We start from the raw sequence: 15,537 nt of genomic DNA, 5'->3' as shown, positions 1-15,537 counted from the left end.
AAACAAGGGAAACACATCGAGGTCACTGAATGAATCACGTGTTCTGGGGAATAGGAAAGCCTCCTCTGCAGTGTCATGTTACAGACTTCCACACATGCTTAAACATCAGGGGCGATGAGGAACCTCAAGAAGTTTGAATTTTGGAGAAAAAAAATTGGGAATGGCATTTCTTCACATAAAGGCATATTTTAAATTCTATTACAATGGCAATTTCGAATTTTTTTTTCGTTCCACCCTAATGTACAGCTCTTTCAGTTTATAATATGCAGGATCAAGGTTGCTTTTTATTTTTGTTCCCTCAGATTGCCCTAAAAAATAATATTTCTACATAAACAATGACACTCAATGTATGGTTAATGAGTATTTTTGACATGCAGATTCTAGAAATTAAAAATTTACAACTAACATATTCTACATGAGTTTGTGCATGTTATCCTTAACATTATGAGAAAGAAACATATTCCAACATTAAGCAATTTTTGGTCAGATTCACAGTAAGTTAAAAAAAAAAAGTAGAAATTAGGTATGACAAAAAAATCATAAATTGCATCACACTTATTGGGAAAGTGAAGAAAAAATTATGCATGAGAAAGGTGAAATACCTGTTTTTCTATAGTCATCTCAGACTTTTTAACTCTCCCGATCTTTCGCTTCCCTTATGAAAGCCTCCTCTGCAATGTTAACGTGTGAAGTGCTCGAATCAGCCTTTTTGCCGGAGAGAATAGATTGTAAGTTATAGCAAGTTTTTGTTATCTGGTTGTATACCTAAAAAGATGAAAAAACCAAGTGTTACCTCCAACCCAAAAAAAATTCAAAAAGGAAGACCAAAATATATATCTCTCCTATATTATTTCACTAAAAAGTGTTGACAAATGAATGCACACATATAAATTATGAAAAAACTTCACAAATGCGCTCATAAATAGAAAAAAACTGTGAGGATCAACAGGCTATATAGTCTGATAATACTGTAATTTTTAGCTTATAATCTACATACCGCCTATACAAAATTTCTGGTAGTGTTCGGAATGACAACATTAACAAAATAGCAATGGAAGCAGAAGTATATTGCCAAATGCGATATGCAGAGGTCTATAATCTGTACCGAAAAATTCTGATCTTCTTAGATTACGATTCAGTAGCGGCTCATCACATAAAATTCTAGGGGGTGCCAAAATCATTTATTCAATTAATAATATTGATAACAATTAGAATAAAAGTTGGGAATTACTTTTTATAGTGACCTAGAGCAGTGTTCTTCAGCCATTTTACAGCTGCAGACTGCTAAAAATAGCTGAACAATTTTGCAGACTGGTGGAAACAGGAAAAATGATTTGTAGACTGGCAAAAAATAAATACAGTATATAGTCTCTCACTTATGTGTCTGTGCAAAGGAACAAGAAAAAAAAAGATGCATGAATAAGAGAGGGGTATAAGTAAGTAGCTTTGTTTACAACTGTGGATCTTAATTGGGGATCACTTGCTACCCTTGACTGGGAGTGCAGGAAACTGTCTTATAACTTAGAGAAATGTGTAAGTGAGAGATCACTGTAACTAGCAGAAATAATTCCCACTGACAGCTAAGGCTAAAATAAAAATCAATACCGAGATGATGTTTTATAAATTAAATCCAAAATTATGCAGCAGCTACAAGAATTGAGCAGAATGTATTTGAGGGCAAACAGAAAATTCCCACAGACAGGCAATTGTGCCCCCATACAAATGGTTGAAGAACACTAACCTATAGAGGACTATGGGAAAATCTACTATCATGCAAAAAATAGCTCATTGACCTAATACTTGATCATTAGAAATAATTTCATACAGTTCGCAAAAGTAAATGAATGAAACATAGACACAAAAAAGTTCAAGGACAATCATGTTTCACCTGTACAGAAATTCTTTCCACTTGCTCTCGGATATAAGCGTAATTGCACAGAGTCAAGAAGACAACATCTGGTACCAGGGCTACAACTGTGAACAGCAATGTTACTAGCCATGTTTGAGGACTTTTCACCACATAACTGTAAATACTAAAAAGTGGATTCCCCCTAAGGCCACAAAAAAGGAAAATAATTTGATTAATCATTTCCAGACACCAAATAAAACTTCAATTGCAAAATAAAAATATTTACCTAGATGATATATAAAATTTTATATGATTAAAACGTAATTCATATATTTCTGTAAACCATTCTATGAAGACTTAGAAAAAGAAGATTCTTTGCAAAACTTCAAAATTATAACTTACGGTTTTACATTGTTTGTATAAACCCATGTCAATCCTATGAAACTAAGAATGCTCAAAACCACAGAAACGATAAACCAATAAGTCCAGAACCTTGCATGCAGACAGAGCTAGGAAGAATGGAAGTGGCAAACTGATTCAAATCATTAAAAACTAAGAAACTCTATATATATACAGTCAAAAACGGCTGTATAAGAATATTCAACTAATCAAAGAAGTTTATCTTAAAGAATGGAATATATTATTACTATGAAATAATATAACACTGAGGGCCAGATAGTAATATGGATATATGGACCATTGCCATTACGGGGGGGGGGGGGGGGGGGGATCGTTACATAGGAGATTTTCACAGTACAATAAATATACATCATTAGTTACAGGTAACTCTCACTTCACGTGATTTCATTATAATATAATTTTTAAGTTTATTTTATGTATTCGATAAAACCTGCAAAATTTGGCTAGGAATTTAACTTTAATTCTGGAAATAGGCTTATAAATTGAAGATATATTTTCAATTCAGCTATATATTATATGTATTATAATACGGCCTTTGGCAGTCAACCCCCCCCCCTTCCCAACATAACTTGTTTATTTCATCCCATTTCATCAGCGTGCTATGGAAAGGGACATGTGAAAGCACCAGCTTATTGAAGAAGTGAATTTTACAATAATAAAGCAACAAAAAACAAATGTGATTCATCAAGTAACCCCAGAAAACTTCCCTATAGGGTTCCCAAACTCCAATTCGCTGAATTTTAGTGAGGTCCCTGACTGGATTTATCTCGAGCTACCAATGTGTTGCAAATTTTACAATGTTTAACAACAAAAATCAATGAGATTCATCCAGCGACATCTGAAATGAAACCTGCCAACTTTTCCATGGGACAGACCGGGAGGCTTGTCGAATATCCCCCCCCCCCCCTGAAGGGGCCACTAAAATTTTTCATTTTTATCAATTTTACAACAAATAAAATCCAGGGCCTACATCCAGTAACGGGGACCCAATGCACAGATTTTTAGTGGGGGACTCAGACTGGATTTATCTCGGGCTTCCATTGTTGCAAATTCTACAATGTTAAACAACAGAAAAAAATGAGATTCACCCAGGGCCCCATAACAAAACCTGACCTGTAAACATGGGGTCCCGACTTGGAAGCTCATCGGTCATCCCCTGTTGTGAGTGCCATGAAAAATTCTCATTTGTATTCATTTAACCAACGAATAAAATCCACGTCCCCCAACCAATTACCCAGGACACCAATTCGCATAATTTAATGGGGCCCCAGATTGGCTTTATCTCGGGCTACCAATGTGTTGCAAATTTTACAATGTTAAACAACAAAAATCAATGAGATTCATCCAGGGACATCTGAAATGAAACCTGTCAACTTTTCACAATGGGCCCTCCTGACCTGGAGGCTTGTCGGACATCCTCCCTGAGAGGCCACGAAAATTTTTTGTTTTTATAAATTTTACAACAAATAAAATAGAGGGCCCCATATTCAGTAGTGGGGACCCAATACGTTAGAGTTTTAGTAGGGGATCCAAACTGGATTTTTCTCGGGCTTCCTGTTGCAAATTCTACAATGTTAAAAAACAGAAAAGAATGAGATTCATCCAGGGCTCCCCAAAATGAAACAGGGCCGACTCGGAAGCTTATCAGGTATACCCCTGTGAGGGCCACAGCAAATGTTCATTTTACCAACAAATAAAATCCGGGCACCCCACTCAATTACCCGTGAACGAATTTACAAATTTTATGGGGTCCCAGACGGGATATATCTTGGGCTTCCGTTATCGCAAATTTTTCAATGTTAAAGCAGCAAGAAAACAACGAGATTCATCAAAGGCTCCTGGAAATGAAACCTTTTAACTTCCCCATGAAGTATATGTGGAATCCCTCTGGGTACCCCGACCCTGTGTGTTGGAAGCACTGGTGATATATGTATAATATATGTATACATACCTCTCGGCATGACCCCCCACAAGGGCAGGAATGTTTATCACTTTTTGACTTTTCACACTATAAATTAACCACAGAGGGGCCCATCAAAAAGTTGGTTTGGGGGCGCGCCATCTATTCCAGCCTAGGGGCCCTACTGTTGGATGTGGAAGCCTATCGATATATGCACATAACTTGGTCCTGATATATGCAAGAGTTAAATGAAAACTTGACCCAAAATCGTAACGGATTTCCATAACACAAAAACGCCAGGTGGCTGATAAAAAGATGCCCATAAAATATATATGGATGTCATATATTAAAAAAAAAAAACAGCAACCCAATTAAAAATGCAATTAACACAAATTATAAACAATATATACACATGATAAAATATTATACAATACCCATAAAGAATACTTATGGTTGTCTTATTCTAAGTATGGATAGTTTTTCGATTTACCCCAACATGTTTATCGTATTTCTTTTTAAACGTGTCAATTGTGTTACAATTTACTACCTCCGGGGGTAAGTTATTCCATTTATTAACAACCCTATTAGATAAAAATTCCCTGCGACACCATAGCCTTGCATTGTCCCTCACTACTGGTGTCCCCTTGTAAAAGCAGTCGATTGGGGTGTACTAAAAGTTCATGGTCCATCCTATCCATCCCATTGAAAATTTTGAACACTTCGATCGTATCTCCTCAACACCTGCGTTCATCCAATGTGAACATATTCAAAAAATGAAGTCTCTCTTCATAACTCAAGCCCTGTGTGTCAATAAGAACACGCGTAGCTCTTCTCTGCACCCCTTCAACCTAAGTCCCTCTGTAGGTATGGTCTCCAAAATCTTACAGCATACTCCAGTCCAGGACGAACTAAGCCTCGAAAAAGCGGAAGAATGACTTTAGGAGAACGCGAAGAGACTTTTTTGAAAATTAGACCAAGCATTCTATTCGATTTTTTGACCACCGCTGAACAATGTTTAGAAAACCTAAGTCGCTCGTCAATGAGAATTCCCAAATCGGTGACCCTAGTTGTATCCGCGATAGTGACGCCATTCAACTCGTAAGAGAAACGTGGGTTGTTCGAACCAAAATGAGCGACCATGCACTTATCAATACTAAACGACATGCTCCATTCATTTGCCAATGCTGCAATCCTGTTTAAGTTGGTCTGGAGCAACTCCCTATCGCTTTCATTCCCGATTACCCCCATTAGCTTCACATCATCTACAAATTTGCTAGTAACCCCATCGATACCCTGATCGAGTTTATCGATAAAAAGTGGAAAAAGTATGGGGCCAAGGGCACTTCCTTGAGGAACTCCACTTGTGACGTCTGTCCAACCAGAGAATTCCCTGTTCACCATAACTCCACGATTCTATCCAATTCAGCAAGTTGCCCCCAATTCCAATCTCGTGTAAACGCTTCAAGAGTTTGCCATGTTGGACCCGATCGAATGCCTTCTGGAAATCAAGGTAAACAACGTCTACATTTTTGCTCTTACCCAAAGCCTTAGTCATAGAAGCAAAGGAGGTTAGTTACACATGACTTCCCCTTCCTGAACCCATGCTGATTATCCGACAATACATTATTCTCGTCTATCCACTTCACAAACTGCCTTTTGATGATAATTGCCAAAATTTTCGAGAGGGAGCTCGTCAAACTCACTGGACGATAATTTGACACCGCTTCTCTGCTACCCTTCTTAAATATCGGAACAACGTTAGCAAGTTTCCAATCTCTTGGGACGATACCCTCAGCAACACTACTTCTGTATATCTGTGCAACTGGCCCCAGCAATTCAGAGGACCCTGGAATAGATATCATCTGGTCCTGGTGCTTTGCTTGCACATACATTTCTTAGAAGATTTAGGACCTCCACGTCTTCTACTTGAATATCGTTGAGGATTTTATTACCCCATGCAACACCCGCATATCGAATATCATTATCTCCATTAAAAACCGACGCGAAAAGTCATTGAATGCACAACACATGCCTACATTGCTGTCCACCCTAGAGCCTCCTATCGAGAGGGGGGCCAACTGTCCTCTTACATCCATTATTGACGTATCGGAAAAATGATTTTGGGTCAAAGCCAATGTTATCTGCCAACCTAGATTCAACTTCTTTTTTACTATCCCTTATCGCTTTCTTCAACAGTCTTCTTTTATCAGTAAACAACGATAGGTCACCTCGTCCACTATTATACTCTCTGAATGCCCTCTTCTTTTCAAGATAAAGGTTCCGCATGCTATCCGTGAACCATTAAGGGTGCGATGTACAAACACGCTTTTTTTGAACAAAGGGTATGATGTTGTGCAAAACAGAGGACAGCTTTGTACTAAATTCCTCCCATTGACTTACCACCCCTACTGATTCCAACCGGTCTTTGAAAACTTCCGCTAACCTTCCTCTCAAAACATCAAAGTTAGTTCTCCGAAAACGAGGAACCAGTCTTTTGTTATCAACCTTACCCGAGGAAAAGTTACAGTGAAATCTGACGATACGATGATCACTGGAAGAAAACTCTTCCCCCACCGAAACATGTTCAACTAGATCCTCAGAACTAGTAAGAACTAAATCCAAAATAGCAGTACCCCTAGTGGCTTCTGATACATGCTGATACAAAAAATTTTCGAGCACCAACTTAAGAAAGTCTCTTTCATACTGATTTCTAGATGAAAGGTTCTCCCAATCAATACCTGGGTAATTGAAATCGCCTAGTATGAGAACCCTCTTACGCTATGATGAATTTCAATCTTATGCAATCTGATTTACATCTTAATCTAAAATTTAATACCCTCGCTTGTGATTTTCAACCTCATTGCGATGCAATTCAAGAAGGAAATAGTATTAAATACTTGGGTTTAAATGTAAACAGCAATTTAAAATGGAAATCTCATGTTCATGAACTACTTAAAAAACTTCGTTTTGTTTTATATACTTTTTATTATATAGGTAAGAAGGTTTCTGCTAATTTCTTAAAAGACCTTTACTATGCTTGGTTTTATTCACTTATAAATTATGGTGCAATTATATGGGGTGGTGATTATAAAACTAATTTATTGCCTTTATTTTCAATACAAAAGAGAGTTTTCAAAATTTTGAATCGGGATCAGCCTCATTCTTCTACAATTTTTAGAAATCTTAATCTACTTCTTTTACGCCATAATGCTCTTTTTCGTATTATTCTGTTCTTAAACCGTAATAAAGGCTTATGCAGTTTAAAAGATAATGTTTCCGAGCGAAGATCTCATATGATTTACCGTATTCCTACTTTTAGGAAAGAAATTTTTCATATAAATTTTTATTACTTAGCTCCGAAATTATATAATTCACTACCGCTAGAAATACAAAATATACCCACACACGCAGCATTTAAAAAATCATTATTCAAATTATTAATTTCAATAGACGATGTAGATTCTTATTTTGACCTTTAGGAGGAGCAATAAAATTTATTCAATTTAGCTTTGCCACTTTAATTATGTGTATTTTTTCAATTAAAAAAAATTGTTCTTGTCTGTGTTTGTCTATGTATGTGCGAGTTTCATTTTTTTTCCTCATATAATTTTTATCTATAATGTTTTGTTTTATTTTACATTTCTCGCCATGCATTAAGAACTTTGTCTTTTTTGTGTTGTGTATGTTTTTTCGTTCTTGATTTTTTTTATCTTTACGTATTTTTTTATTTGACTGATAATTTTGTCTCTTTTATGTTGTATATCTGTCTCTTTTTTTTGTTTTATGTTTCTGTTCATGTAGTATGTTTTATATATTTTATTCATTAATTATCATGTAAATTTTCAATCATCCGTACAGGCATCACAGCCTCTGGATGATAAATATGGTTTGTTTTGTTTAAACTAATCTAAATCTCTGTATGTTGTAAATGAATAAATTGATTTGATTTGAGAGTAGATATATATAACATAGTTAAATCCTTTGGCAATAAAATGTGTTGGATTTGATGACCCAGCTCAGACAAATATGACAGACATTCTCAGATATAACTCACCAGATCTCACTGATGAACCAACCTTTGTTAAAACATTGAGAATGCCATGAAAAAAATTATTATAAATAAATAATAGAAATTTATTGAATATAACTGAAAAAAGCAGTTTCAGTGAAACTAGAATTTTCATATTTGCAAGAAATATGCCGAATTTTCTGGCCTTGCTACTGAAGTTTTTATAAGGAGACAAAAAATGTTTGTTAACTGAATCTCGATTGTTTCATTAAAAAGTGTTATCAGTCTATCATACCGGGCTCTTCAGGAAAGAATGCTTCCACATTCACTAGAACAAATCAGAAGTAGTAAAGTCTGAAAAAGTATTAATTTAATTCATTCATATTGCCTAAATTCACTGGATTCATTCATAAATTTGAATAATTAATTCACTAAAAAGAAGTTTCTTTGCAGTTGCATTCAATTCTTTTATATCCTTCTGAAACCCCCCCCCCCCTCACTCAGTTTATGCAATTTCAACTTATGCCAGAGCCGTCTTAAGAACATCATGGGCCCCTGGGCCAAGTGATCTGTCTGAGGCCCTACCAGGCAAATTTACATGTATGCTCCTCGAAAATTTCAAATGTATCCCATTTGTTGTGGCCCTCTTCTCTTGAGGTGCCTGAGTGGACCCATGCGTTAAGATGCCACTGTCTTACACCACTATTTTGCAGAACCAATTAATCACGTAAAGCAAAGGCCACTTATCCGAGTCAGTTTCCAAAAAATAGATATATTAAAAATGCATGTGAACCCTGATCTAAGGGAACCAGATGGAACAGATAATATCCATTCACTAAATCAAAAAAATAATCAAATCTGGGTTCTACTGGCAATTGATAAAATACCATCAACTATTTCAACTTGTTATGGAGGAGGTGTATGTGGAGGGGGCATAGGGGGACCATGCCCCTTTCCTTCCAAGATGATAAAGAATAAAAAAATTTCAAACATGAAATACCTTTTTCCTTTTTTGCACCATCTTAATCGATTTATGTTAGTTAAGTTGCTTTGTGAAGATTGGTAACTCAAAATTTCTCCTGAGGAAGAGATTCGTTTTGTCTCCCCCCCCCCCAATAGTAGGTGTGTCCTCCTCTACAAAGGTTGATTCTGCATACGCCCCTGGTTATCATCCAATGTGAAATAAGATTTGGTTGATACTTGTTGAATAATGAGAATTTTATGCTCTCAATTGCAAATTAGACTAGGATCTACAGTTTAGAGTCGTTTCCTTATTGGTAATGTTTCCATATTTACCCACTAGGATTTAAACTCAGATTTGTTGAAAAAAGAGGGTGGTGTGCACCTCTTTTCTTGACGGTGCACCAACTATGGCGATACTAACATCATTTACCATCGATTGAGTGAGGTGCACTGTCTTACTGAATAAGAAAAGTGAAATAATGTTGTTGTGCAAGTTATTTCTTCCAGAAAATAATGATAAACTAATGATTCTACACAGCAGTACAAAGTTATGCATTTATAAGTGTAACTGTAACCATATCTATTTCATTATGTCTCACTGTAGCCACAATAGTTGGGTTGTAGTGCTTCCTATGACATGTAGGATGTTCATGTTTTGGGCTCTGTGCATGCTATGTATCTGTTTTCTCTTAATTACATTTCATTTACATTTTCTTTTTCATTACATTTTAATTAATCCCTGTTTTGTCATTTAACCATAGATCATTGCCACATTTGTCATATTCATGTCTGACATCATGACAAATATGACGGCGATCAATGGTTAGATGACAAAACAACAAGGATTATGAATATATAATTTTACTAGCTATAATACCTGGTGCTGCTAGGTTTTTCTACATATACTCGCAGCATTGAACATGTTACAAACTACTAAAAAAGGGATAAACATTTCTGAAATGCATTGTTTGGGAACACTGGTAACCAAAGTAAACATTCCAAAAGTGATTGTTGAGACCCACAAACCATTATTGCCTGACAGTTTTTTGGGCATTTGCCCAGCTGTAATTAACTTTTAAAGCAGCCTATCATTCAAGTTGGGTCCCAATTGGCATATGTGCAAAATTTCACAAAGATCAGTTTAATATTGTAGATTTGAATAAAGCACATATACACACCACACACATAAAGTATTGTTTCTAAACAATGGTCAAATACCAGTTGTAGAAAACACCAAATTCCTCAGCGTCACATTTGACAAGAAACTTACATTTAAACCTCATATTGCACAATTGAGAGCTCGTTGCATGAATACGATGAACCTCTTGAAGGTCATCTCGTCTACACCATGGGGAGCAGACCAAAAGTTGCTCCTCCACATATATAAGGCTCTTGTAAGATCGAAGCTCGACTACGGTTCCATCGTATACAGGTCAGCACCTCGAAGCTATCTGAGTGTGCTCGACCCAGTTCATCATCTCGCTCTCCACATTTGCTCTGGAGCTTTCCGGACATCTCCTATGGAGAGTCTGTATGTTGAATGCAGCAAGCCATATATATCTTACACCAACACGCCAACAACTTTCTTTGAAACATTATGTCAAAATGAAGTCTTTGCCAGGTCATCCACTTCACAATGTGACTTTCAATCCGTCATTTCATAGACTTTTTGCTGCTCGCCCTTCATGTGTTCCATCCTATGGTCTTCGTATGAGAGTACTCATAGAAGAACTACAAATAAACATCAGTTGCGTGGTCCCAGTTGCTGGGCAACTGGCACCATGGGAAAATTTTCTGCCAGATGTGTCTTTATCATTATCATCATATGCTAGAGCCACCACAGCAGATGTCATATATCGACAGATATTCTTTAGGCACAGGGTAGGTACAACAGGTACTTCCCCATATATAGGCTCCAAGGGCCCTGGGCATGTCGGTTGTGCCATCTGCTGTGAGGAGACATCTTTCAAACTTCCAGACACATTTTCTATTTATTCGGCAGAACTGCATGCAATACTTCAGGCTCTACGCCATATAAGAAACGCCGCCGACAATGCATCATTTATAGCTACTCTCTCAGCACTTTGCAAGCACTGTGTTCTTTTACTTTTCACATTCATCCATTTATTCATGCCATTTTTCATAAACTGCATCGCCTCATCCATCACGGTACCACAGTAAAAATTTACTTGGTACCAGGTCATGTTGGAATACCGGGCAATGAGAAAGCAGACAATGCAGCTCGAACAACAACTAGCATTGACAATAGCCTTCTGGTACCTGCCAGTGACCACTTCTCAATCCTCCAAGAAGTGATGCATTGCCGCTGGCAGGATTATTGGAACAATCAAATAAATAATAAACTTCATGCCACCAAGCCCACACTTGGCCATTGGCGTTCGAGCTGCAGAACTAACTGAAAGGAGGAAGTTCTGCTTGCCCGGTTACACATAGGACACTGTCGCCTCACGCAATCATATTTATTATTATGAGAGAGTCAACCAGAGTGCCCTCATTGTCAAAGTCCATTGACCATTACTCATGCTTTAACTTGTTCACATCATAGTCATCATTTTACGACCACTTTTGGTCATAGTCATCTTTCACTTTGCAACATTATAAATGACCATTGTGATGCACCTCGCATTTTTAAATTCATCAAAGCCATTGGTTTTTACAATTACATATAGTTTACAATCCACATCATTGTTTTACGTAAACTCACTTTCTTGATATGACAAGGACAACTTTACTTTTTTTTATATTGTCATTGTTTTGGCGCAGTTTGACCAAATTGGTCCTTGCGCCAATATGTTTAAAATCTAATCTAATCTAACAGACATAAAGTCTTTTATTTTATACTAACTTATACCTGGCGATGTTGCTCGCCCCGTAAAAAATTTATATATGTATAGCTTATTAATTATTTCTTAATCAAAAAAATTTCTGCATCAAGTAAGAAAAAAAATTTTTATTTTTAAATATTTTAATTAAAAACTTCATGCAAACGCTTGTGGATACATAATATTTTTTGTTTTTCCATCTGGTGTGTAGATGCACAAATTTTTGGGATTACGAACACACGAACAGGCGACAAAAAGCTGTCCGTGTGAAAAACGGCTCAAGATACCTGCCACTGCTAACGACTGACCTTGCGCTTCGTTGATTGTCATGGTAAAAGCTAAACAAATTGCTTGAAAGTGAATGGCATTTCTTCAGTGATAATTGGGATACATATAATGAATTTAGGAAAGGAGACGTCTTCTCCTTTGGTACATCCAGTTAGAATCGTTGCTTCGATGATGTAATTGTGCAATTTCTTCATGCAGAGTCTCTGTGTCTCCAAATTTCTTAAAAGCATTATAAGTGCTCCGACTTTGAGGGTTAAGTTTTGTGGTAGCACACCCGGAATATACAAAAGAGTTCAGAAATTCTGCAGGATACAGAACTGTCTGCGCTGTGTCTGTGTCAACCGATTTGTAAAATGTGTAGTCGCCCGGAATAATTTTTAGGATTTTTTTGTTGATCTTGTTCACACTGTCATTTTTCGATGCCAGAATCACTCTCATGGTTTCGGTGAATTTGTTGAATGTTTGGGAATGCTTTGTTTGCAATTTTTTGAACTGAGTTTAACTGGCAAAATCCATTTGGGAACGTAATCAGTCCAGTGCTTGGGGGTCTACAGAAATTCTTCCATTGCCAAGTTTGATCAACTGATGTGAAAATGATAGCAGTGCCAAGTCATTTTACAGTTGAATTCACATGTTGGTGGATAATGATAATTTTTTTAATTTCGTGCCAGAGTGTTGCCAACAGTGTGGGGCAATAGCCGATGTTGAGAAGGGACAGACAAATAGTTCGGCTATTGCCCAACACTGTTGGCAACTTTCACATAATTTTGGTTAAGCGTCAGTTTTTAAAAAAAACAATAAATAATTCAGAACTGAATTTTCCCGAGGGATACTTCATCAGAACATGCCAGAATTTCTTCGTTAATGATGGAAGGAACACGCCACCTATTTTGTCAGCTTGGACAGGTTTTATTAACCTCATTCAAGATAGAATTTTCAATACTTTGGATGCGAATTGGGGGGGGGGGGCATCTATTGCAAAGACCACTCGGATGCAGCAAATACAAAGGTGAACTCTCTGGATGACCAGACATAAACATCACCCCCCCCCCCTCCACGACTCATTTGTGTGAATTCTGACCATGAGGTCCAGATGACGGCTCTCCATTGTAGAGCCGAAACACATCGACCATTCGACCAATTAAATTTTGTCTTAAAAATATTGCAACTTAGCAAGCAACAATTGAGCAAAGAAAACTTTGAGTCAAATAACTTCTCTCAATCCACATGAATAACTAATTTATTTAGGCCTGTTTGAAAGACCTTACTGTCCCTTGGGGGGTCATAAAGTGTGTTTGTTCATATTATATGTGTGTATATGTGTACTATTTATGCTGGTATTCATGTATTATAGTTTACGTTTGCATAATAAAAAAATACTGTATACACATGCAAGTAAATAAATGCATCTAAGCAATTCCAAAGGACAGAAAGATGATTTTTGAAAAAAAATTCTACTCACTTTGAGATTTACTATGAAAATAATCACATGATAAACAATTGAGGCAAAACAACGTTTTCCAAGGATCTGGAAAAATTTAAGATTTAAATTAATAATTTATAAATAAATCATAATAAATATTAATAATTAAAAAATAAAAATTATATAAGAGATTGGTATGATTACAAAATATGCATTTTACTTTAATGAAACAACAATTTTTATAATTCACTCATTGCTGCAATCAAGAGAATCATTCATGTTTTAATTTCATTACTGAGATTTGATTACATAATAATAAATAAATATGCCCATAAATATTTTTTGGGCATTGTATAATATTTTATCATGTATAAATATATTGTTTCTAGTTCTTGTCACCATATTCTTAATTGGGTTGCTGTATTTTAGAAATATATGACATCCATATTTGGATGTCATATATTTCTGGGTATCTTTTTCCTCAGCCTCCTCACTGAACATTCATACCCTTCAGTGATGAAAAGAAGTGCAATTTAGATGACCCAGATAGTTATTCTTATTACTAGCATGATCTAAGAAAGATTTCCAAGAAGTTTATTCAGTAGGCAGGCAGGTAGAATTTTGGCAATGGTATGGGGGAGCATTTGGTTATAATGGACATACCTCATTGGCATTCTTAAATGGTAGTCAGAATTCAAAAATGCACCAAGAAACATGAAATCCATTTATCACCATTCAGAGAAATATCAGATGGTTCAAGCTGAATTTTCCAGCAGGATAATGCTTCCATCCATGTCTCAAAGACAATGAAAAAGTGGTTCAGAGCTAAAATATCTCAGTTCTGGAGTAGCCAGCCCTCACTGCGCACCTCAACCCCCATAGAAAGCCTATGGGGGGTACCTTTAAACGTATCGTGTTATGACAATGGAAAACAATATTCCTACATTTTAGAACCTGAAAATGCAAGTGAGAAAGCATGGTTTGATGTTTTTCCAGAATTGCTACCAAACATGGTACTTTCAATAGAAAAGCGTGTTTGATGCAGGGTTGGCAGGTTTTTGAAACATGGCAGTTTTTGACTGTTCAAACTGTCACATCAAAAAACTCAAATATTGCTTTTCAATATAAAAATTCCCATTGGAAATACACAGATTAATTTCATGTAATGTTTAAAGTGACTATGTTATACAAAGAATAAATATTTAATATGATTGTAAAATAATTTTATACTCTCTATAGAATTATTTTGCACAAAAAAATTCTATATATGGTTTTTTTTCTCATAAAATATACAATTTCAATACAGCATAGCATAAACACTAAAGGGAAAACTGGAAGGATTTGACATTCATTGACCTTCCAAAATTTCTTTAACTGCTCAACAGATAAGTGTTTAAAAAAGTTTATTACATCATATATATGTAATGTTGATTTCTGTTATTATTAAATTATCTAGATAATCACTCTGATACTTAAAACACTCATATATATTTAACTAATATATACTTACATTCATTCATTCATGATACTTAAAACAAGATATAGCATGTACTAACGGGAACCGAACAAGAGTTTTTATGAAATTCCCATTACAATGATGTAAATGTGATAACCACAAGTGCTCTTCATTCCGCTATTTTAGCGGGAGGACATGAATGGTTTCATAATAACCATTGCATGTCGTTTTTATTTTATATATATTCCTTTTTTTAATATAAATATAACCAGCCAGAGTGAGTCAACCAAAACAACAAGACCAAAGCTGATCCTTAGCTAAGGCTCTCTCCAGACAATCCTCCATTTAAACTACTCCCACATTACTCACCAAAATAGGTTTAGGGT

The 15,537-nt window shown here is 36.0% G+C and overlaps 1 protein-coding gene across 6 annotated transcripts in view; it reads right to left on the bottom strand.

The window, feature by feature from the left end:
* LOC149081570 (phospholipid-transporting ATPase IF-like) overlaps positions 1-15,537 on the bottom strand; it is a 179,503-nt gene that overhangs the window by 5,744 nt on the left and 158,222 nt on the right. For 5 of the 6 annotated variants that reach the window (XM_089238524.1, XM_089238521.1, XM_089238520.1 and 2 more), the window contains 4 exons: positions 13,735-13,800; positions 2,252-2,358; positions 1,889-2,051; positions 603-765 (listed from right to left, as the gene is read on the bottom strand). In XM_089238524.1, the coding sequence (XP_089094650.1) occupies positions 631-765; positions 1,889-2,051; positions 2,252-2,358; positions 13,735-13,800 (471 nt within the window). In that variant the 3' untranslated portion in view covers positions 603-630. Of the gene's footprint in view, positions 1-602; positions 766-1,888; positions 2,052-2,251; positions 2,359-13,734; positions 13,801-15,537 lie in introns of those variants that run through there. The other variant, XM_089238525.1, reaches the window with a different exon arrangement.

The sequence above is a fragment of the Pholcus phalangioides genome, unplaced genomic scaffold (assembly GCF_987345545.1).
Source record: "Pholcus phalangioides strain wild (caught in Gottingen) unplaced genomic scaffold, Ppha-v1.0 ptg000010l_1, whole genome shotgun sequence".
In the NCBI taxonomy this organism is placed as follows: Eukaryota; Metazoa; Arthropoda; class Arachnida; order Araneae; family Pholcidae; genus Pholcus; species Pholcus phalangioides.
Note: the sequence above shows the minus strand (reverse complement) of the source record. Positions and strands in the feature narration are given on the sequence as shown.